Genomic DNA, 24,366 nt, shown 5'->3' with positions numbered 1-24,366 from the left:
TCAATAGTCTGGCACCAGGATGAGCTGAAGTCTAAGGCATCCACCACTCTCCCCCTGCTCCTACTCCCATCCCACCCAAAGCCTTGTCCAGAGAAATCTCCCAGCCTCAGGCCCAGGAATGGGAGTCTCTGTGGGTCACACATCGGTAGGGAGGTCTTTCCTGATCCTTTTCTATGCTACTCCAGGAGTCAAAGCGTCTCCTGGGACTTTTCAGGGCGCTTCAGAAGAGCCCTGGGCCTATACCAGCTCCATCAAGCTGCAGGAACCCAGCCTCCTGCGAAAAGTGAATGTGAGCCCAGTGCATTCAGAGGAGAATGAAGCCTTCACCCAGAACAGACTCTGGGAAGATGTCCCAGGCCCAGGGGGAGGGTTTGTACTTCCAGACCTAAGTCACCTAAACTGACACCAGGTCTTATCCATCCCAACCATTCCATTCCGGGTCAGAGGGGTCATCGATTTAACCAGCAAGGCTGCCCATCCGACGGTTGCTCCCTCTGCTCCCTGGAAGGGCCTCCTCGTGGGCATTCTATACCTACAGGTCTTGTTCTGTTCTGGGAACTCCCAGTGGTGGCAAGAGGTGGAGCAACGGGTGCCAGGGCAGGGAGAGGTGAGTCTGGGAGGGAAGCAGAGGCAAGATCCATGGGGCTTTAGAGACTTTGCCAAGGCAGCGGGACTGCTCCCAGGTTGTTGTCAGCCGTCAAGAGTGAGTGCACCTCCCTGGGCAGACTCCTGCTGCCCCAGTGCGCAGGGATAGGCAGGGGTTTGCTGCAAAATGAATGACACCTGGCAGACAATAAGCTTAAGCTTTCATTAGCAGTTTAAGCTGAGGACTATCTGTGCAACTGACACTCCCTGTGTGCTCCCCTGGGTCTGCTTAATATGAGCCCTTGTGGAGCGACTGGGACCAAGAAAGCAAGGACTAAGTTAGAAGTTCAAGTCCCAGCCTTGCCACAGCCTCAGGGTGCCCGCGAGCACAGCAAGCCTGTTTTCCCATCTGTACAACGAGAGAGGTACACAAGGTAGACTCGAAGGCTCTTTGTTGCCGGAGCCCTGTGTTCCTTTGAGTGTATGTGCTTCTCAGGCCCACATTGTGTTTCATATGTGAACTGCTCTCTAGGAAACCCATGTAACTGTCTGTGTCCTGGGGCACATACATGAGGACTCATGTGGGCCGTATTGTGTGTTTGCGCTGGGGGGAGGGGAGACCCCAGAACAATGTCCCCCACCCCACCTCCCTCCTCAATAGGCGGAAGCCACTGGCTTCCTCCCTTTCCTGCCTCCTGCCTCCTTTGTGCCAGCAAGACTGAGGACTGGAGGGAGACAGGGGATGGGAAAAATCAGTCCAACTGTCCCCAGGTCTGCCCTTACCATAACCTTCCCCCCACCTCAAGTGACTCCTCCCAGGCCGCACCCATCCCCAGCCTTGTGGGGGCCAGACTGGGGGGCCTAGAGGCTCAAAGGCAGAATAAGTCCTCCCACCCCCTACTCTGCCACCCCTCCCACCCAAGCCACCTCATTTCCTCTTCCTCCCCGGCACCGACCCACACTGACCAGCATAGGCTGAGCAGTCAGGCCCACAGCATCTGACCCCAGGCCCAGCTCGTCCTGGCTGGCCTGGGTCGGCCTCTGGAGTATGGTCTGGCGGGTGCCCCCTTTCTTGCTCCCCATCCTCTTCTTGGCTTCTCATGCGGGTAAGTCTCCCCTGAGTCCCTCACCCCATTTCTAGGCCCTGAGGCCCTGATTTCTACCCAAGAAACCCTATTTTATCGTAGAGACAGAAAGTAGGATGGTGGTTGCCATGGGCTGCAGGGAGGAAGAAATGGGGAATTTTGTTTAAAGGGTACAGAGTTTTTACAAGAGTTTTACTCGGTTTTACAAGATTAAAAGAGTTACAAAGATGAGGCCGGGTGCAGTGGCTCATACCTGTAATCCCAGCACTTTGGATGGCCGAGATGGGAGGATCACTTGAGGCCAGGAGTTCAAGACCAGACTGGTCAACACAGTGAGACCTCATCTCCATTTTGTTTAAACTTTTTTTCTTTTTCAAAAAAAAACAAAGGATGGATGGTGGTGATGGTGGGACAACACTAGGAATATATTTAATCACATTGGGTTATATGCTGCTTATAAATGGTTAAGACGATAAAATTTGCCGGGTGTGGTGGCTCACGCCTGTAATCCCAGCACTTTGGGGGGCTGAGCGGGCGGATCACAGGGTCAGGAGATCGAGACCAGCCTGGCAAACATGGTGAAACCCCATCTCTACTAAACATACAAAAATTAGCCGGGCGTGGTGGCAGGAGCCTGTAATCCCAGCTACCTGGGAGGCTGAGGCAAGAGAATCGCTTGAATCTGGGAGGCGGAGGTTGCAGTGAGCTGAGATCACACCACTGCACTCCAGCCTGGGCGACAGAGCGAGACTCATCTAAAAAAAAAACAGATGGTAGAATTTATGTTACATGCATTTCACCACAATAAAAAACTTTGGAAAACAAGCCCTATCATCACTGCCGTCACTTTGATCCACTAGAAAGTGAGATCAAGGCCAGGAAAACACAGGCAAGTGCTAGAAATCACTGCCACTTGGGATCGGGGAGGAGTGAGGAGTAGCCGCTGACTGTGTTGGATCTGAGGATCCGTGGAGGGCCATTTTCAGGGGGTGTCCACAGGGTCATTGTGTTGGATTCATTCAATTGTTCACTGGACAAACATTTATTGAGCACCAACAATATTCCAGGAGTTGTGCTGAGTGCTGGGCCATTAGTTGAGAGGCTGGCAACCCCCAAGTCTGTACAATGAGATTAAATGATGCCAGCCTCCTATGGTTGTTATGGGGTTTAAATGAGAAAATGATGCAGAGCAGTTGGCATAGTGCACTGCGCTTGGTAAGGATTTCTGAGTAAGTGGCAGCTGATTCCTTCAGTCTGCTGGTCAGAGGATTAGAACACAGAGGCTGCCTTTGAGTGGTTCATGGTCTAGTGCAGAACACAGGACGGGGAAGAGGGCTAAACAGGGACAGACACAGGAGCTCTAGAGGAGCACTGAGGAGGGGTCAGCTTATACTGCCTCAGGTAGGAGACAAAAAGGGAGTCAAGGAAGATTTCACTAAGAGGGGTGGTCTTCATTCCAGGCAGCCAGAACATAAAAAATGCAAGTCTCAGAGGCATGGAGGTGCATGGGAGAGAAGGTGCCTGTTGGGAACACAGCAGGAGGGATAGCGTGGGAGCAGCGCGGGGCTCAGCAGCACCAACATTATCCTGAGGGCAATAGGGAGCCATGGGAGGTCACAGGCAAGAAAGGCACAAGGTCAGATTTGGTCTTAGATCACTGTGGAGGATGAGTTGCAGAAGGAGGGGCTGTGGCTGTTGGGATGGTCCAGGTGAGTAAGGATGAGGGCTGAACAAAGGCAGGCTGGAGGGGTGGGGATGAAGTCAAGAAGCGTTCAGGAAGCAATGTGCAGAATTCTGTGTGATGGGGCAGGCAGCACAATGCTCAGAGATGTGGACTTTAGAATCAGACAACCTGGCCCTGCCACTCACTGATTGTATGACCTTGGGCAAGTTACTTAACTTCTCTGAGCCTCCCTTTCTTGGCTATAAAACAGGGATAATAACATCCACCTCCCAGGATAGCTGGGATGGTAAAATGAAACAACATCAGTAAAGTGCCTGGTGCGTAACTGGCTGCCAATAAACACTCATTATCATGACCATGGGAGTAGAGATGACTCCATAGTTTGTGTCTCAGGTGGCAGGTGCTGTCCAGTGAGGCAGGGAGCACTGGAGAGGAGCAGGTTTGGGAAAAGCTGATGGAAATGCAGGTCCAAGCTGAAAGACCGTTCCCCAAGTTACTGACTCAGAGATGATGGTTAAAACCGGGGGAGTGGGCGAGCTTGCTCAAAGAAGCCAGTAGAATAATTACCATGATCCTCCTCTGTAAATGGAAAGAATATCCACTTCACTGGTTGTGAGGATCCAGTGGAAAATGGGGGCTTGGTATGTGGTGGGCGGTCAGTAAATGCCAGCTTCGTTTGCTCATGGTAGCCTTTCAAACACTGATAAGCTAGGTGGCATTTAAACTAATGAGCTGCTTGACAGTCAGCTAGCAGAGACAGAGAAGGAAGGGCTTGGCTGATGGACGGGTTCCTGGTCCTGGAGCTAAGGCAGGCTCGCAGGCCCTCCACCGTCCAGCCTGGACTCTGACTCCACCTGGTCTCTCCTGCCGCAGCTTCACATTTTGTACTCCAGTCACACAAACCTGGAGAGCCCCCTCCACCTGCCATAATATTGCCACTGCAGGCCTTTGTCCAGGCTGTTCCCTCTGTCTAGGATGCCCTCTCCCTGCCCCTGACTTCTCTCCCTCCCCATTGTCCTCACGCCAATGTGCCCTGCTCCAACTTTACCTCCCAGGAGGCATCTCTTCATCTCCCTGAGCTCCCCCAGGCTGGATCAGGGGTCCCTTCTCTGTGCTCAAAAGCACAGCGCCCTACATTTGGCAGCTGTGTTCACGACTGTTCCTCCAACTAGGGCGTGAGCTCTTTGGAAGGCAAACAAAGACCAAGACCCACTCATGTCTGTGTCTGTCTATGCTCCAGGCCTTGTCCTGGGGCTGCCCTCCCTGGCTCTGGGCCCAGCCCCAAGCTTAGCTCCATTTCTTCTTGTTTTTCTTTTTCTAGAGAATGAGGTCTTGCTATGTTGCCCAGGCTGATCTCAAACTCCTGTGCTCAAAGGATTCTCCCACCTCTACCTCCTTAAGTGCTGGGATTCCAGGCGTGAGCCACCGCACCCAGCCCCAGCTCCATTTCTGTGCCACAACCTTCTGGCTGCAAAACTCAGCCTCTCCCACCTCAAATCCCAGCCCACCAGACATTTCTAGATCTCCATAGTGACAGAGAGGGGGACCCATGGGACACTTCTGTTCTGGCTGGCTCTCCTGGCCTGCACTTTCGTGGTGGAGGCAGGGAAAAGTGGCTCACAGCAACCTTTGCAGGGCAGTTTTAGAGACGAGTGGGGAAACAGGACTGATAGAAATAAAGTGAGGAAACGGAGACAGGGAGCACAGATAATTCTTTCCGAAAGCTGGGGCGAAAGGGAAGCCATCTGGCAGGAGAAGGGAGGGGACACGGCCAGAGAAGGATTCGTGGTTTTGTTTTTGTTCTTTTAGAATGAAGAGACTTGAGGGAAAGAGGCCAGTGCGCATGGAAGGGGAAAGGAGGGGGATGGGAATGCATAATAAAGTGAGGCCTGTGGGGTCTGAAGAACCGGGCAGGGGAAGGAAGCGGGGTGAAGGTTGGAGACCCTCTTCTGAGTGGACGGTGGATCAGTAAGACCACAGGGCTGGGGCTGGGGGCTCTGGGGCACTAGGGTTGGCTGGGACTACAATAGAGTCACTGGTGTCCTGACCCCAGGCGCGGCTGTGGACCTGACGCTGCTGGCCAACCTGCGGCTCACGGACCCCCAGCGCTTCTTCCTGACTTGCGTGTCTGGCGAGGTCGGGGCAGGGAGGGGCTCGGACGCCTGGGGCCCGCCCCTGCTGCTGGAGAAGGACGACCGTATCGTGCGCACCCCGCCGGGGCCACCCCTGCGCCTGGCGCGCAACGGTTCGCATCAGGTCACGCTTCGCGGCTTCTCAAAGCCCTCGGACCTCGTGGGCGTCTTCTCCTGCGTGGGCGGCGCCGGGGCGCGGCGCACGCGCGTCATCTACGTGCACAACAGCCCTGGAGGTGAGTCTGGCAGGCGCGGGGATGGCGCGGGGAAAACCAGGCCGCTGACCCACCTTCCACCCCGCAGCCCACCTGCTTCCAGACAAGGTCACACACACTGTGAACAAAGGCGACACCGCTGTACTTTCTGCACGTGTGCACAAGGAGAAGCAGACAGACGTGATCTGGAAAAGCAACGGTGAGAGGGGCATTTGAACTGGTGGGGCGGGTAGACCCATGGTTCTGAGGCCTCAACACTTTCATCACCCATGGAACCTTCAGCTTTGGCCCCTGACACACCCGACCTCCAGGGCCTCTCCTCTGTAGTGGACCAGGTCCCATGGGATGCGCCTGCACCCATCTTTTCTGTAGTTCTGAGCTGCCCTCCTACTGTACACAGAGGGCCAGGAGCCTGTGGTCAGCTGCCCCTTCCCTCTTGGCCCCAAATGAGCATGATGTTAAACTCTCATCTTTGACTCTCCCCTGGGAGTTAGCAGGTGCTGTCACATAGCCCACCTGGCGGACCGCATCCGTCCCCCTGAGGAAGAACAGAACTGGTAACATCATGCCTAACACAGGCAGGGCAGGGTCTAGCGTCTCCCAAAGATCGGTCCAGCCCAGATCCTTGATGCCCAAGAAAGCCTCATGCTGAGGCCTGGGTAGACCCGTGGGATCTCAGTCCCAGGCCTGTCCTCCACCCTGACCCTTTGGCCACCCCATAGAAGGAAGCTGTTTTCCTGTGTGGCCCCAAGATTCCTGCCTCAGTCCTCAGATTCACAACCCCTTGGCTGACTCTTGCATACCTGGGCTCCTGAGGGAGGAAGACCCTTCCCTTTGGCCAAGGGGGCTGCCTCCTGAGCTCCGGACCCCTTGAATTGACAGGAAATGTGAAGAGGCACAGGGAGACCTGGGTCTCTAGGCTCTCTGTTCAGCCCTGAGCAAAGAGGCAAGAAGCGGGTGGGGAAGCGACTGGGGCACTCTTCTAAGAGGGAGAGGCTCAGAGGAGAGACCCCAGAGTAGACGGCACTTGAATTGTGCTCAGAGGAGACGTGGGAAGACAAAGAAGGCAGAAAAGGAAGGAAGGGCATTCCAGGAGGAGGGACTGAGAAGAGCAGTGGGGTCTGAAACACAAGGGTGTTTCTAGAAGAGAAACAATCCATTCAGGAATTCAGGAATGTTAGGAGTCAAGAAGGGTGTGAAGACAAATGGGGCTGGATGGCTTGGCCACGGCCAAATTGGTGAAAATGATGTCTAAGGAGCTGGATTTTTGTCCTGAGGTCACTGGAGAACCAGGATAGTTTCAGGAGAGGAGTTAGAGAGGAGTCTGTTGTGAAAAATGACCCTGGCTGCTGGGTGGAGGAGGGACAAGAAAGGGTGACGCTGGAGGCAGAGGAGGCTTGTGAGGCCCTGGAGGCTAGGACCAGGGCAGTGGCAGTGGGTGTGGGGAGAAGCGGACTGGGTTAGGGGATGAGGAGGAGGTGGACTGAGCAGGACTTGGTGATTTACTGAGTGGTTGATGGAGCAGGAAGAAGAGGGCGCTTCTGAGCTTTCTGGCGTGGGCGTAGGCTCTCGTGGTGCCGGCCCCAGGTCTCATCACTGTGCGTGGGGCCCATTGATGTGACCTGAGCAGGGGTGGACAGAGAGAGGTGACACAACCCTCATGTAGTGCTGAGGCCCCTGACCCATTCATGTCCCCCAGGATCCTACTTCCACACCCTGGACTGGCACGAAGCCCAGGATGGGCAGTTCCTGCTGCAGCTCCCAAATGTGCAGCCATCATCGAGCGGCATCTACAGTGCCACTTACCTGGAAGCCAGCCCCCTTGGCAGCGCCTTCTTTCGGCTCATCGTGCGGGGTCAGAGGCAGAGGGCAGAGGTTGTGGGTAGGGTGGGAGGCTGGGAGCCCTATGGGTACTTCCTGTGGGTCCCCTGGAGCCCCTGGATCTTCAGTCCTCAGTGGTCAGGTGGGTGAGGGTCAGCTGCTGAAGACACCTTCCTCCAGGTTGTGTGGCTGGGCGCTGGGGCCCAGGCTGTACCAAGGAGTGCCCAGGTTGCCTACATGGAGGTGTCTGCCACGACCATGACGGCGAATGTGTATGCCCCCCTGGCTTCACCGGCACCCGCTGTGAACAGGGTAAGGAGGAGGGGAGCTAGGACCCAGGCAGGAGAGGATCCCTGACTGGGAGAAGACCCTAGAACCATGTGGGTGGAGCTTGGAGGGTGAGGGCGACTGGCAGGTCCTGGGCCCGGGGGCCCACAGAGGCCCATACACCCCACACACTCTCTTTCTAGCCTGCAGAGAGGGCCGTTTTGGGCAGAGCTGCCAGGAGCAGTGCCCAGGCATATCAGGCTGCCGGGGCCTCACCTTCTGCCTCCCAGACCCCTATGGCTGTTCTTGTGGATCTGGCTGGAGAGGAAGCCAGTGCCAAGAAGGTATGCCTAACCTACCCTCATGGTCCCTGACCAAGACAGCTGGCCACGAGCTTGACCCGGACCCTTCACTCTGCCTCTGACTTACGCAGCAAGCCCCCCTGCTCACTTGACCAGTCCTTCTACCCTCAGCCTGTTGTATAACCTGTGCCCCATCTGTGCCCTCATCTGTGCCCTCATTGCCCCCTGTCCCGTGCCCCTCTAATCATACCTCCTCTATTCCCAGCTTGTGCCCCTGGTCATTTTGGGGCTGATTGCCGACTCCAGTGCCAGTGTCAGAATGGTGGCACTTGTGACCGGTTCAGTGGCTGTGTCTGCCCCTCTGGGTGGCATGGAGTGCACTGTGAAAAGTCAGGTATAAGCACTATGACCTCTGAGAGCCCCCCAAGATAAGTCGGCCTTTACCAAACACATCTCCCTGGTGGAAGAGACTGGTCCCTCCTTTTCCTACAAGGGTCCAAGTCCTGCCCTCAGGGAGCTTAGAGTCTGGTGGGCAGGGAGCTCTGGCAGGGAGTCAGTCCAGCAGGGAGCTCACTGCCAGCCAGCCATAGCGGAAAGGGCAGCAGCCCAGAGAATGTGGGAGCCCAGAGGATGCCCCTGGGCAGACTGAGCAGGTCAGAGAAGGGTCTGGAAGCAGGTGTGATCTGAGATTATATATGAAGGACAAGAGAGAGATAACTGAGGAAAGAACAAGAGCAAAGACCCAGGGATTGGGGACTCAGGTTTGGGTGCCAGGACAGTGGGGTAGGGGACCCAGGGATTAGGGACTAAGGCTTGGGTGCCAGGGCAGTGGAGTAGGGGACCCAGGGATTGGGGACTCAGGTTTGGGTGCCAGGGCAGTGGAGTAGGGGACCCAGGGATTGGGGACTAAGGCTTGGGTGCCAGGGCAGTGGAGTAGGGGACCCAGGGATTGGGGACTCAGGTTTGGGTACCAGGACGGTGGAGTGGGAGATTGGGGAAATGGTCAGAAGAGGTCAAATCGTGGGGCCTTTGAATGAAGGCCAAAGAGTTTGCACTTCATATGATGGGGCAAGAGGGAATTTTTAAAAAGGAACAAGGTGGTCAGATCTCTGTTGGAGAAAGGACCCCTAGCTGCTGGCCGGGGAGCGGGAGCAGGAGACCCTGGAGGAGTCTGTACCTAGAGACCAGAAATGATGAGGCCTGAGCTAGTGCGCTGGCTGGGAGGATGGTGAGGGGCCTGCTGGCAGGTATTAGACGGTATCGGGAAGTGGGGAGATGGTTAGGAAGTAGACTTTGCAGCTGATGGGATGTGGGGCTGGGACGCTGGAGGAGTCATGCGGGCCTTTGCTGGTTTTCAGGCTGGAGGGACTGGGTAGATACCTCCATTGAGAAACAGAACATGGATGAGGGGCACTTTGGTGGTCACGTGTCTACCCCTGTGGGAGCTCCAGGATGAGTGTCCTTTCTCCCCAGACCGGATCCCCCAGATCCTCAACATGGCCTCAGAACTGGAGTTCAACCTAGAGACGATGCCCCGGATCAACTGTGCAGCTGCAGGGAATCCCTTCCCAGTGCGGGGCAGCATAGAGCTACGCAAGCCAGATGGCACTGTGCTCCTGGTCAGCCCCAATCACCCCAACCCACCAGCCCCGCAGGCCACTTGCTTTACAGCTGATCCCTAAGACCCCCTAGTTCCTCAGAACTTTCTGCAGGGCCCACCCATTGGCCTGCCTGACCATTGCTCACATGAGGTCAGGCTGATTGGTGAGGGGCTGCCACTGGGCCTCCGTCCTGCCATCAGTCCAGATGGACACCTGGGTGCCTGCCACAGGGGTGCTCATTCCCTGTGACCTGTCCCCTTCCCCCATCTCTTTTAGTCCACCAAGGCCATTGTGGAGCCAGATAAGACCACAGCTGAGTTCGAGGTGCCCCGCTTGGTTCTTGCAGACAGTGGGTTCTGGGAGTGCCGTGTGTCCACATCTGGTGGCCAAGACAGCCGTCGCTTCAAGGTCAATGTGAAAGGTCAGTGTGAAAGGTCAGATGTCCTAGGTCCACAGGGGATGGACGGTGAGCAGAGTAGGCTCTAGCTGATGCTGCTTAGGCTGGAGGTACTAGCAGGAAGGACAAGGACATCTAAGGTCATAGCCTAGCACCAGACAAAAAGAGGGGTTGTGGTCAACCAGAGGTCCAAGCTGGGCAGTGTCAAGGCTGGAGTACAGCTTAGACCCATCTGAAAAGGACATCCCGTGCCCCAGAAACTGGGGACACTCTCCAGCTCCGCCCTTCCTCCTGCCCAGCCATGCTGTCCCCCACCAACCATCACACACACACAAGTATACCTTTAACTCTGCTCTGGGATGCTGCCTCCCATCTCTGAGTCACCCCACAGACACTCAGTGCTAGCCCAGGGGAGAATATGGGGCTGTGGAGCTCAGAGGGTGACCAGCTTGGCTTCCTAGAAGTGGTGCATGCCTAGAAATCTGCCAGGCAAATAAGGAGGGACCTCCCAGTGCCCAAAATTACTCAGACCAGAGCACCCCCACCCTGCTCTAAGGCTTCCTTCGCCTTCTCCAGCACCCTAAGCCTTAACCTTCACACCCCTGCCACCCCCTGACCTTGCTGTCCCTCTGCTCCTGCCACCCCATGTAAGTCCCCTCTCTCACCTTCTGCTTTCTCGTTGCCACACTCTGCCTCCCACGTCCTGGCCATCTCCCCATCCTGTGACTATGCATGCCTCCCTGCCATCAAGCCTCACCTTCCGCCTTTCTCTTCTCACTCTGCCCAGGCTTAGGAGCCAGACCACCTGGGCTTGAATCCTCTCTCCACAAATTCCTTGCCCCATCACCTTAAGCAAAGTACTTAACCTCTCTTACTTTGTTTCTCTCTCTGTGAAATGGGGATAGTTAGCACTTGATGGGGTTGTTACGAAGATTAAATTAGATGATGTATTTAAGCATTTAGCACAGTGCCCGATACAGGGTGTGTGCTCAATGTATGTCGATAATTATTGTTGTCATTATTTAAAATGTCACCTAGTCCCTAGATTTTTATTGTTCTCTGGCAGCTCTCACATATGATCTGCAGCCGGGCCCCCTCTTCTGACTCCAGATCATTTGGTGGGGCCTCCAGGAAGTGGGGCATCTTCTCTGGAAGTCTGGTTTTGAAGTTGGTGTGGAAAGTAGCTGCTGTATAGGGTTCAGAGGCCCATTTTATATCCAGCCACTTCCTGGACATCTAATCCCCTGCATGAGCCAAAGGCACCAAGGGCTTCTCCGCACCCAAAACGGACCTTCCTCTCCCCCAAATCAGCACCGCCCTCCTGACATGCCCACTGCTGCCTGACACTCCCTCAGCTTACAGCGCGGCGTCCTTTTCCTCCCTGGCTCCCTCCCTCTTTCCTTCCTTCCTTTCCTCTCGAAAAGCCAACCTGGTAAACATTTGTAAGAGTCAAGGGAACCTGTTAAAAGCACTAATGCAATAATCTGGAGAGAAAAAGCTGGGGCCAGAATAGGAGCAGCAATCATGGGGTGAGGAAGTGGGGCAGGAACAAGAGGCTGTTTTGGAGTAGAATTGGATAGATCTGAGGTGGTCTGCGCAGACAGAGCGAGTTCAACACATGGCTGTATCTCCTCCTAGTTGTGTGTCCTTAGGCAAGTTATTCGGTGTCTCTGAGTCTCGTGTTTTCATAATGCAGGGTAATAAGCCCTGACAGAAAGGTGGCTGTGAGAAGTAGAGGTCATGCTGTGAAGCATGTGGCGGGGAGCAGGTGCTTCAGTGCCGGTGCCATTTTTTTTTTTAAATAAGAGAGTGGTGAATGAGGGCAGGGGCAGAGAGCAGAATGATGCCCAGGTAGTCTCCGTGCCCTGGGTTTTGGCCCCTTCTGTCCACCCCCACACTGCATGGGAAGAGTGCACCCCCAAACCATGTCTGGCCATGTCACTTCCTCATCTACCATCTTTTGGGACACCCTCATGCCTTTATTGCTTAATCCTTGTGCCCCAAGCTACCCAGGGGCCTGAACTTTGTCCTCCCTGGGCCCTGGCCACTATGGTCACCTGTTGAACTTGGTGTCCCTCAAGCCCAGAGGGTCCCCAGCTCGAAACAAACATGCAGAAGTGGACTGGATAGGCTGTGTGTCCATGCCTTACCCTGAGTCTCCTGGCAGTGCCCCCCGTGCCCCTGGCTGCACCTCGGCTCCTGACCAAGCAGAGCCGCCAGCTTGTGGTCTCCCCGCTGGTCTCGTTCTCTGGGGATGGACCCATCTCCTCTGTCCGCCTGCACTACCGGCCCCAGGAGAGTACCATGGACTGGTCGACCATCGTGGGTGAGTAGGGAGAGAGTTGGGGCAGGACAGAGGTGTTGGGTAATAGTGAAGGGATGCAGTGAGCAGGAGAGGGAGGGCAAATGGTGCGAGGGGGCTGAAGGGAGCATGGCAGCTTCTAGAAGAGGTGGGGGCTGAATGATGTGTGCTTTACACCCCACGCCCAGTGGATCCCAGTGAGAACGTGACGTTAATGAACCTGAGGCCAAAGACAGGATACAGTGTTTGTGTGCAGCTGAGCCGGCCAGGGGAAGGAGGAGAGGGGGCCTGGGGACCTCCCACCCTCATGACCACAGACTGTCCTGGTGAGAGGCCAAGAGTCATCCCTTCCTGTCCCCCCGGGGGTTACTGTCCTGTCGACCCCGGGGACCCCTGCCTTTCCCATTGGAGGTTGTTCTTCCTTATTCACTGGGGATCACTGTCCTGTCCAGCCCCAAGTACCTACTGGACAGTTCTGACCCCTGACCTCTGGCCCCAGAGCCTTTGTTGCAGCCGTGGTTGGAGGGCTGGCATGTGGAAGGCCCTGACCGGCTGCGAGTGAGCTGGTCCTTGCCCTTGGTGCCCGGGCCACTGGTGGGCGACGGTTTCCTGCTGCGCCTGTGGGACGGGGCACGGGGGCAGGAGCGGCGGGAGAACATCTCATCCCCCCAGGCCCGCACCGCCCTCCTGACGGGACTCACGCCTGGCACCCACTACCAGCTGGATGTGCAGCTCTACCACTGCACCCTCCTGGGCCCGGCCTCGCCCCCTGCACACGTGCTTCTGCCCCCCAGTGGTATGTGCAAGGCGCAGGGATAGCTGGGGGTTGGGGGACGACGTGGGACGCAGGGACACATAAGACCTAGGAGACACGGGAGGCCATAGGAGATTAATGGACATGGAGAGGACACAGGACACACATAGGGTATTAGGCAGACGTGACCCCAGCGGGGACATGGGACTTGGGGAAGATCCAGGGTACCAGGAGGACACAGATCACCAGGAGCATGTGGGGAGAGCATGGGGAGGTCAGGGTTCATGGCGAGAATCAGGGTCATGGGAGGGCATGAGACTTGCGGAGCACAGGGCATGGGTGGATGTGGAGAGGACTTGGAATACAAGAAGTACAAGGAGAAGCAGAAGCTTGAGGGTGAAAGTGGCCTGGGGGAATGGAGAGGAATTCAGTCTGGTGGGGAGGAGGAAGTTGGCAGGGTGGCTCCTGTGCTTGGACCCACAGAGCAGGGAGCACAGCTAGAGCAGATGTGTCCAGCCCCACAGCTACATAGCCCGGTCCCATCTGAGCCTTGCCTTCCCCACCCATCTCCCCAGGGCCTCCAGCCCCCCGACACCTCCACGCCCAGGCCCTCTCAGACTCCGAGATCCAGCTGACATGGCAGCACCCGGAGGCTCTGCCTGGGCCGATATCCAAGTACATTGTGGAGGTGCAGGTGGCTGGGGGTGCAGGAGACCCACTGTGGATAGACGTGGACAGGCCTGAGGAGACAAGCACCATCATCCGTGGCCTCAACGCCAGCACACGCTACCTCTTCCGCGTGCGGGCCAGCGTTCAGGGGCTCGGGGACTGGAGCAACACAGTAGAAGAGTCCACCCTGGGCAATGGTGAGAGGGCAGGGCCCGCAGGACCCCCGGGCTCTGAGCCGGGAGAGCTCAGCATGCTCCCCTTCCACATCACCCCCTACTGTGGAGCTAGGGCATCCCAGGCCCCTCCCGACAAAGACTCAGCCCTGGTCCTGGGGACTCAGCCTTCCCTTCTCATGATCCACTGTCCCAGGGCTGGGAAAATCATGTCGCCCCTCTGACACCCCTCATCCCTTCCTTCATGTGGCCCAAGTGATTTCCTGACAGTCCTGGCACTGGGATCTTTCACCTCTCCCTCTGTGTAACCCCATGGTGGCCTCTGGGTTCCCTGACCCAGGTGTCCCCACAATCTGCCCCTCTCACTGTGTCCAGGGCTGCAGGCTGAGGGCCCAGTCCAAGAGAGCCGCGCAGCTGAAGAGGGCCTGGATCAGCAGCTGATCCTGGCGGTGGTGGGCTCCGTGTCTGCCACCTGCCTCACCATCCTGGCCGCCCTTTTAACCCTGGTGTGCATCCGCAGAAGCTGCCTGCATCGGAGACGCACCTTCACCTACCAGTCAGGCTCGGTCAGTGGCCCGCCCCGCCCCCGGCTGAATGCTCGCAGCCCGTGTTTCTGTTTCTACCTGTGTACACACAAGACCTTGGACACTTTGTGTGTGTGTGCGTGTGTTTGTGTTGCAGGTATAAGATTACACTCAACAATGTTCAAGGGTACAAAATATAATTTTCTTTATTTCTCTAAAACTGAACTCAGCTCATAAGCCCATTTATATCAGTGGTGAACTATTTAATATTCCCATTTCAAAAGAATTCCGTGATGACCATATTTCACAAAGGACATTCCAGTTTTGGGCTCCGTCAACTGGAGATTTTCCTCTCCCCTCTTTTATTTCTCCCTAGTGGTTATCTAGGCCTAGACAGCAAGGTGATCAAATGGAAGGGCACTTGGGGTTCATGCTGGCCTCTGTCCTTGCAGGCCTTCCCGGGCTTGGGAGCCAGCCTCTGCCTGCACACATCTTTGGCTGATGTCCTTAGCCCTGCTCTGGCCACCTGCCAGTAGGCCAGTCATGCTGTGAGCTCTCATCCTAACCTCCATTCTTGCAAATCCCAGGGCCTCCTTTCGGAGACTTAAGAAAGGGACCGGGCACAGTGACTTGCGCCTGTAATTCTAGCATTTTGGGAGGCTGAGGCGGGTGGATCGCCTGAGGTCAGGAGTTTGAGACCAGCCTGGCCAACATGGTGAAACCTTGTCTCTACTAAAAATACAAAAATTAGCCAGGCATGGTGACGCACGCCTGTAATCCCAGCTACTCGGGAGGCGGAGGTGGGAGAATTGCTTAAATCTGGGAGGCAGAGGTTGCAGTGAGCCGAGATGTTGCTACGGCACTCCAGCCTGGGCAACAGAGCAAGACCCTGTCTCAAAAAATTAAAAAAGAAAAAGAAACAGAACTAAAGAACTGTAGGGGCTTCCTTATACCTTATGGAGGGAGGCATATTCTGTGGCCCTCAGACCACTGCCACAACCCCTTCCCACTTAGACGACTGTTTCTACCACTCTAGAATTGTGCTGGCCTGCAACCTCACCCATCGCTCCTTGAAAGAGGAAGCACAAACTTCCACTCCCCCTGGCTTCCCTGTAATCCTGCCTGAGTTGTCTGTCCTCCTGTAGCCCACACCCTTCCGTCCCTCAGGCCCCTGCTTAGAGGTGGGGTGTGCGAGGGGACCCACTGTCACTTCATCCTGCCATATTCTAACCGCCCATCTGCAGGTCCTGTCTCCTCTGAGGGCTTCTTCATTGTCGTCACTTAGGATCTGAACTCTGTCCTTGGCCTTCCAGGCCTGGACTCTTGATATTTAGAGCTAAGCTTTGGCATTTCAAATAAAAAATAAAAAAAGAAAGAAAACCCTTTTCTCTCTCAAGGGCTGATCCTTGTGATAGAAAGGCTAGTGTCTCTGCTATGCCTTTAAAAAATCCATTCAGAGGCCGGGCGCGGTGGCTCCTGCCTGTAATCCCAGCACTTTGGGAGGCTGAGGCGAGAGGATCATGAGGTCAGGAGTTCAAGACCAGCCTGCCCAACTGGTGAAGCCCCATCTCTACTAAAACTACAAAAATTAGCCAGGCACAGTGGCAGGCGCCTGTAATCCCAGCTACTAGGGAGGCTGAGGCAGGAGAATTGCTTGAAGCTGGATGGCAGAGGTTGCAGTGAGCCAAGATCACGCCACTGCATTCTAGCCTGAACGACAGAGTGAGTGAGACTCCATCTCAAAAAAAAAAAAAAAAAAAAAATCCATTCAGAGATTCAATTGGCTTCTTTGTTCCAAGCTGCGTTGGCCCTTCCTCTGAGGTCAGTGCACACAGAAAGCCCTCACTGCTGTGGTGGGGGAGGGTAATGGGTACAGATGTTGAGGGCAGGAGGTGGGAAAGCAGTCTTTAACATAAATGGTGTCATACTATATATCAAGATATATCCCCCCAGCCTGGGCAACATGGCAAAACCCCATCTCTAAATAAAAGAAAATATGAAAATTAGATGGGCATGGAGGTGTGCACCTGTGGGCCCAGATACTCAGGAGGCTGAGGTGGGAGGATTGCTTGCGCTCAAAAGCTCGAGGTTACAATGAGCTGAGATCATGCCATTGCACTTCCGCCTGGGCAACAGAGTGAGACCTTGTCTCAAAACAAACAAAAAGATATATCCCTGGTACATGTGCCTGCATATGGATAGGAAATGTGTGTGCACAAATGTGTGTGCTCCATGTATGAGTGCACACGTGCATTCCCTGTGAGTGCCGCATGTTTAAATGCGTGTGTCCCAGATGCACGTGTCCTTATGCCTGTGCACCTTCAGGCCTGCATGTGTGTATGGACCTATACATGATGCACCTACATATGGTGCTGCCCAAGAACATCATGTGCATTTGCTGTGTGCCGTCAGCACCAGTGCTTCATGCAAATCCCTGGGCCCCAGGTCCTCAGCCCTTGCCCATCAAGCTGGGCTTCAGTGCACTTAGGAAGCCCCACCAGAAGGTCTGTCTTAACCCTGCTTCCAGTTCTCATATTGGCAGCTTCTTTGGTCCTGTTCACTTATTTCCTTTTCCTGCCATTAGCCCTGCCCAGATGGCCTCCTCCTACTGAGTGAGGGAATTGGACATTCCTCTTTGTTATAGCCTTGCTATTTTCAGGTCCTGGCCTGATTTTAGAGCTATGGAGAGAAGCCAAGTGTGTGGACAGGGTAATCTCTGCTTCTGCTACTGTGGAGAAAACTCCTCCACTGGCTCCCAGCAGCTCAGGGCTGAGCATGTGTAGGTGCTCAATAAATGTACCCCGGCCTACTCCCTAAGGCTGGAATCTTCTCCAGAGCTTCCCTGGTGACCCCCCGCAAAAAAAAAAAAAAAAAAAAAAAAAAAAAAAAAAAAAAGCCTGGTTGTGGGATTAGCACAGTCACAGGAAACTCATTCCGATCCTTTTCTGTTTGAAATATTAGAAATATCTTCCTTCCATTGACTCACATCATGGCTTCTAGCAACTTTACCCACAAGCCCTGGTTCTGCCTTCCAGAGTCCCGTACACTAGATCCCCCGGCTGCAGCCTCTGCATTTCTCTCCTTGGACATCTGTCCACCCAGCAGCCTACCTGTGGCCCTGTTACCTATGATTCTGTCTCAGTTATGTCCTCTGTCTGCCTGTCTGTCCCTGGCTGACCACCAGGGTGCCCTCCATCTGGGTCTCTGCCCACTTGTCTGACACTGAAACCTCCTCGTGTGCCTGTCTGTGCCTCCTTCTGCCCCCTTTGACTCTTGTGTGGACCGTCTACCCTCTTGTCTCATCCTGTGAAGGGCGAGGAGACCATCCTGCAGTTCAGCTCAGGGACCTTGACACTGACCCGGCGGCCAAAACTGCAGCCCGAGCCCCTGAGCTACCCAGTGCTGGAGTGGGAGGACATCACCTTTGAGGACCTCATCGGGGAGGGGAACTTCGGCCAGGTCATCCGGGCCATGATCAAGAAGGACGGGCTGAAGATGAATGCAGCCATCAAGATGCTGAAAGGTCCACTGGGGCGACCCCTGGCCCAGCCCTGTTGCTCTCCTTTGTCCCACAAATCCCAGGCCCTACCTGGCTTCCTCCAGCAATTGACCCCAGCCCTTGCCAGCCCTTTCTCCAGAGTTATTTCTGGCAAAAGTAATACTGGATTCTTTACACAGAGTATGCCTCTGAAAATGACCATCGTGACTTTGCGGGAGAACTGGAAGTTCTGTGCAAATTGGGGCATCACCCCAACATCATCAACCTCCTGGGGGCCTGTAAGAACCGAGGTGAGCCCCCAGCTCATCACCTACCCCTTCTTCAAAACCCCCATCCTCAGCCATCACCTCCACCACATGAGTAGCTTGCCAGGGGCTGCTGGTGACCTGTGCATCACCCTTGATCCTCCTTCATCCCTGTCGGTTACCATCGGGTGTCTGCTCCCACCCTAGGTTGCTTGTGTCTCAATCACCACTATCTGTCTCTTTGCCTCTCAGGTTACTTGTATATCGCTATTGAATATGCCCCCTACGGGAACCTGCTAGATTTTCTGCGGAAAAGCCGGGTCCTAGAGACTGACCCAGCTTTTGCTCGAGAGCATGGGACAGCCTCTACCCTCAGCTCCCGGCAGCTGCTGCGTTTCGCCAGTGATGCGGCCAATGGCATGCAGTACCTGAGTGAGAAGCAGGTGTGTGAGTGGGGGCGGGTGGAGGCCAGACGGGGAAGCCACTGGGCTGGTGTCAGGGGAAGAAGTCAGCTGGCCCTCACTGTATGTGGGGATTGAGGTTCCTGGCCCAAGTGGGTGGGTGGGTGCAAGCACAGCGAGGAGGCAGGGCCAAGGGGCAGGTCTGGAGGAGGTGGGGACTTCCAGTATGGAGGGTGCAGGTGTTGAGTGAGCAGGTCTAGATGCTAGCCTGGAACTCAGGAGAGAGGCCCAGGCTGGAGACAGCATCTGTGTGTGAGCTGTCACCCCACAGATGGTGCCTAATGGCAATGGGCCTGGTGCGATCTGCCGGAGGGGGGAAGGGCAGAGATCCAAGCCCAAGTCAGCTCATGCCTGAATGAAAGGACAGGGGGATGACCATCCAGGGGAACGTGAGACTGAGGGAAGGCATTTTATCTTTTTTTTTTTGAGACTGAGTCTCACTTTTTTGCCCAGGCTGGAGTGCAGTGGCGCGATTTCGGCTCACTACAACCTCTGCCTCCCGGGTTCAAGCAATTCTCCTGCCTCAGCCTCCTGAGTAGCTGGGATTACAGGCATGCACCACCACACCCAGCTAATTTTTGTATTTTTAGTAGAGACGGGGTTTCACCATGCTGGCCAGGCTGGTCTCGAACTCCCATCCTCGAGTGATCCACCCACCTCAGCCTCCCAAAGTGCTGGGATTACAGGCATGAGCCACTGCACCTGGCCAGCATTTTAAAGATAGTAAAGTTTTGAGTATGTTTGAAAGCAGAGGGGCAGGGGAAGGGGCCAGTGCAGAGGAAGAGGCTGGTGGAGAGAGGTCTCTGGGAAAGCTGGAGGGCTAAGGGAGAGAAACTGGAACCCAGGGGATGGGAAGAGGGAGGGGGAGAAGCACGGAAAGAGGAGAAGGTGCAGTATGGCCACCACTGTCTCAGGAAAAGGGATCCAGTCTGAACTTGGCCATGGCCCAGGAAGGAGCGGGTGAGAGCCAACACTGATCTTTCTCAGATATGAGTCAGCTGACGAGATTGCAGCCAGGAGGGTAGGAGTATGGGGTATTGAAGGTAATGAGGGTACCCACGAAGACTGACTCCTTACTGGCCCGACTGTCCTGGGCTCCCTCATCCCCAGTCTCTCCTGACTTCTGACCCTGCCTACAGTTCATCCACAGGGACCTAGCTGCCCGGAATGTGCTGGTTGGAGAGAACCTGGCCTCCAAGATTGCAGACTTCGGCCTTTCTCGGGGAGAGGAGGTTTACGTGAAGAAGACGATGGTGAGTCTCATTCAACCCTCACCCTTAGGGCTTGTGCCTGGCCCTGCCCCACAGGAGCCTCAAACAGGCCCTTCCTCCACACTCAGCCCCTCAAACCCATTCTCTCCTAGGGGCGTCTCCCCGTGCGCTGGATGGCCATTGAGTCCCTGAACTACAGTGTCTATACCACAAAGAGTGATGTGTGAGTGTGAGACGAGAGGGCACAGGAGGGCTTGGCCCCCAAGAATCACCCAGGCCTGACCTAAACATATCTCAGAAATGTCACGGGTGGTCTAAGGCATGACCTGGGCTGTGTTCCAGGTGTGACACAGGTGTGTCTTGGGTATAAAGTACCCAGCCAAGGTGGGGCTTGCTGGAAGGAGTCTCGGAAGGTGTTTCAGGAATAGGACTGGGGTAAAGGTAGTTTCGGGTTATGTTTGTGTAAGTGTTGGGGGATGCCTTGGAGAGGTTTGGGAATGCTGGCGGATGCTTCCTGAGGTAGATGGAGAGGCCACTCAGGAATTGCTCTCATCTTCCTCCTTGAAGGGCCAAGGTCATGCCCACCTGAGGATCTTACCAGAGCATGACCCCCAAGTCTCCCTCTCTGTGCCGCCTCCCCTGCAGACAGCCCTCTTGGCACACTCTTCCTGTCTCTCCAGGAATGTCCATCTTGGGCTGAACCCGCCCCTTGCCCCAAGCCCTTTGGCTTTGCCTACATGGCTCACTGCTTACCACACTGATTGCTCCTCTGGCCACTACGTGCCGACTTCCTGCTTCTGCCCCAACACTCCCTAGATTCCCTCCACCCCCTGGAACTCTCTCCCCTGGTCTCAGGGCTGATGCACACTACACAGAGGCTGTTAAAGTGTGAGATGCAGTCAAGAGTAAGAGCTTTGGAGCCAGACTGCCTGAGTTTGAACGCTTGCTCTGCCACTAACTAGCTGTATGGCCTTGGGCAATCTAGCTAACCTCTCAGTGCCTCAGTGTCTCCATCTGTAAAATGGCAAGACTAATAGAACCTGTATCATAGGGTTAGTGTGAGGGTTAAATGAATTAACATGTCTATTAAATGACCAGTGCCTGGACCACACAGTAAGTGCTCAATAAAAATGTTAGCTCGGCTGGCTGTGGTGGCCCACGTATGTAATCCCAGCACTTTGGGAGGCCAGGCAGGCAAATCACTGGAGACCAGGAGTTTGAGACCAGCCTGGGAAAGATGGCAAGACCCTGTCTCTACTAAAAATACAAAACATGGCCGGGCGTGGTGGCCCACGCCTGTAATCCCAGCACTTTGGGAGGCCGAGGCGGACAAATCACAAGGTCAGGAGATCGAGACCATCCTGGCTAACACAGTGAAACCCCATCTCTACTAAAAATACAAAAAGAAATTAGCCGGGCATGGTGGCGGGCACCTGTAGTCCCAGCTACTTGGGAGGCTGAGGCAGGAGAATGGCGTGAACCCAGGAGGCAGAGCTTGCAGTGAGCCGAGATCTCGCCACTGCACTCCAGCCTGGGCGACAGAGCAAGACTCTGTCTCAAAAATAAATAAATAAATAAATAAATAAATATACAAAACATTAGCTGAGCATGGTGGCACACACCAGCTAAAAGGGAGACTGAGGCGGGAGGACCACCTGATCCTGGGAGGTCGAGGCTGCAGTAAGCCACTGCACTCTAGCCTGGGTGACAGAGTGAGACCCTGTCTCAAAAAAAAAAAAAAAGAGACTTAGCTCTAATTGTGTTGAGCCCAGGGATGGGGGCAGTATGAAGGAGCTTCATTGGCACAGAGACAACAGCTGGCCAAGGCCAGATACTTACAGAGTAGACACATACACGGGGGCTGGGAGGCGCTGCACATCTTAGGCAGGTAGAAGCTAAACTGCTAGGGGCCAGGGCCTAGAAGGTAACTAAGTTCATCCTTCTTATTTCAGCTGGTCCTTTGGAGTCCTTCTCTGGGAAATAGTGAGCCTTGGTGAGTTCCTGATCCCCGTCCCCCAGAGTGCCCCACCTTACCCCATGTGGAGCCCTGGACCGAGAGCACTTTGTCCCCTCCTGCAGGAGGTACACCCTACTGTGGGATGACCTGTGCCGAGCTCTATGAAAAGCTGCCCCAGGGCTACCGCATGGAGCAGCCTCGAAACTGTGACGATGAAGTGTGAGTCACCCCATCCTTGAGCTCCATGATCCTATCTCTGTGATGAGTGACCTCAGCTTTGATCCCTGTGACCCCATACCCCAGGCTGGCCTGACTCCTCATCTCAGCAATGCCCCCTCGCAGGTACGAGCTGATGCGTCAGTGCTGGCGGGACCGTCCCTATGAGCGACCCCCCTTTGCCCAGATTGCGCTACAGCTAGGCCGCATGCTGGAAGCCAGGAAGGTGAGGAGACTGGGGCTGAGGTGGCGGGCTGGGCTCACAGAGTGCTCCAGAGTGCCCTCTCAGAGGTGCCATGACCCCTGTCCCAACCACACTGCCTGCCCAAACTCCCTCAGTGGGAGCTGTCACCACAGCTAGGCTGGGCCCCAGGATGCAGCCTGCCCTTCCAGCCCTCACTGGGTTAGACACCAGGCCCTTCCAAAACTCTTCCAAGGCTACTGCTTAGCCCCAACAGCAAATCCCTCCCTTAAGCCCCAAGTCCCAGACTGCTTGCCTGTCCTCTGCTGAGGCCATCAGCCCATCCTCATCTGGGACACCTCTCCCCACCTGCCAGAGCCAGAGCAGAGTGCATGAATGGTCACTAACCAAATGGATGGATGGGTGAATGAGTGATACAGTAACAGTATGAATGAATGAATGGAATTAGTGGATAGATGATACAATAATCATATGAACATGTAATTCGATAACTGAATCTACTAACCATGTGAATAAGTGAATTATCAAATAAATATAATGAAAAATATATCAAAATTAGTAAATATGAAGAGTTCTTCAAGTAAATTAATGATTAAATAACCATCTTAAGAATGAAGGAATGATCAAATAACCATATAAATGGATGAGTCGTCTAAAATGGCTTTTGAACAGATAAGTTACTGAATGAATGAATGCATAAGCCAAGAATTCATTGAAAGAATGCATGGAAAAACCCTCCTCTAACAATGGCATTGAGAGCCTCTCATCTGAGGCCCCAGCTGTGGCCTGATGCCTTCACTGCCCTGGGCTGGTAAAGGCCACTCTTGGCCATGGGGCCATCTTAGGTCTCCAGAACAAATCAGTGTCAGTTCAAATGCCCCCACCACATGGAAGTCAAAGAGCTTGAGGCCAGCTGCACCCCCATTCCTGGCCCCCACTAAAGCTTGCTCTGCCCCCAGGCCTATGTGAACATGTCGCTGTTTGAGAACTTCACTTACGCGGGCATTGATGCCACAGCTGAGGAGGCCTGAGCTGCCATCCAGCCAGAACCTGGCTCTGCTGGCCGGAGCAATCTCTGCTGTCTAACCCGTGACCAGTCTGACCCTTACAGCCTCTGACTTAAGCTGCCTCAAGGAATTTTTTTAACTTAAGGGAGAAAAAAAGGGATCTGGGGATGGGGTGGGCTTAGGGGAACTGGGTCCCCATGCTTTGTAGGTGTCTCATAGCTATCCTGGGCATCCTTCCTTCTAGTTCAGCTGCCCCACAGGTGTGTTTCCCATCCCGCTGCTCCCCCAACACAAATCCCCACTCCAGCTCCTTCGCTTAAGCCAGCACTCACACCACTAACATGCCCTGTTCAGCTACTCTCACTCCCAGCCTGTCATTCAGAAAAAAATAAATGTTCTAATAAGCTCCATTCAATGTCTACCTTTTACTGCTGGTCAATCTTGGGGTGAGGGGCGTAGTTAAACCCAAGAGACAGAAACTGGCCAGGTGCAGTGGCTCACTCCTGTAATCCCAGCACTTTGGGAGGCCGAGGTGGGCGGATCACGAGGTCAGGAGCTCAAGACCATCCTGACTAACATGGTGAAACCCCGTCTCTACTAAAAATGCAAAAAATTAGCCGGGAGTGGTGGCGGGCACCTGTAGTCCCAGCTACTCGGGAGGCTGAGGCAGAAGAACGGCCTGAACCTGGGAGGCAGAGCTTGCAGTGAGCCGATATCACACCACTGCATTCCAGCCTGGGCAACAGAGCGAGACTCCATCTCAAAAAAAAAGAGACAGAAACTGGGCTTTCTAGGAAAAGAAACACTGTCTGAGGCCTCAGCCCTCTGTTGAGGTTGCCTGTCCAGGATGGGAGGTGCTCTAGAAGACCCATTTTACACAAACACCACCAGCCCCTACCTCTGTCCTAATCAGAAGGCCGGTTTTCCCCTCGTCCCTTCCCTGCTCTCCAGCTTCCATCACTAACGTGTCTCCCTGTGTATCTCTAGGTAGCAGCCAGCCTAGGATTCTTTGCTCTGTCCAAATAGTCCATGCCAGGATCAGCTATAGCCAGCCTCA

The 24,366-nt window shown here is 54.8% G+C and overlaps 1 protein-coding gene across 1 annotated transcript; it reads left to right on the top strand.

Moving 5' to 3' along the window:
* Positions 1-1,543: 1,543 nt before the first annotated feature.
* On the top strand, positions 1,544-23,719 carry TIE1 (tyrosine kinase with immunoglobulin like and EGF like domains 1). Its single transcript, XM_055255513.1, has 23 exons — positions 1,544-1,691; positions 5,408-5,722; positions 5,790-5,900; positions 7,401-7,556; positions 7,703-7,834; positions 7,993-8,133; positions 8,357-8,485; positions 9,565-9,710; positions 9,969-10,113; positions 12,257-12,415; positions 12,580-12,717; positions 12,891-13,187; positions 13,721-14,011; positions 14,363-14,553; positions 17,824-18,034; positions 18,190-18,300; positions 18,508-18,698; positions 19,856-19,969; positions 20,080-20,150; positions 21,880-21,920; positions 22,007-22,103; positions 22,227-22,326; positions 23,262-23,719. The coding sequence occupies exons 1-23, from the start codon at positions 1,634-1,636 to the stop codon at positions 23,331-23,333; spliced, it is 3,417 nt and encodes a 1,138-aa protein (XP_055111488.1). The 5' UTR covers positions 1,544-1,633; the 3' UTR covers positions 23,334-23,719.
* The last annotated feature ends 647 nt before the right edge of the window (positions 23,720-24,366 follow it).

Source organism: Symphalangus syndactylus, chromosome 12, assembly GCF_028878055.3.
Source record: "Symphalangus syndactylus isolate Jambi chromosome 12, NHGRI_mSymSyn1-v2.1_pri, whole genome shotgun sequence".
Lineage (NCBI taxonomy): Eukaryota > Metazoa > Chordata > Mammalia > Primates > Hylobatidae > Symphalangus > Symphalangus syndactylus.
The sequence above is the reverse complement of the archived record's forward strand: the minus strand, read 5'-3'. Positions and strand labels throughout refer to the sequence as shown.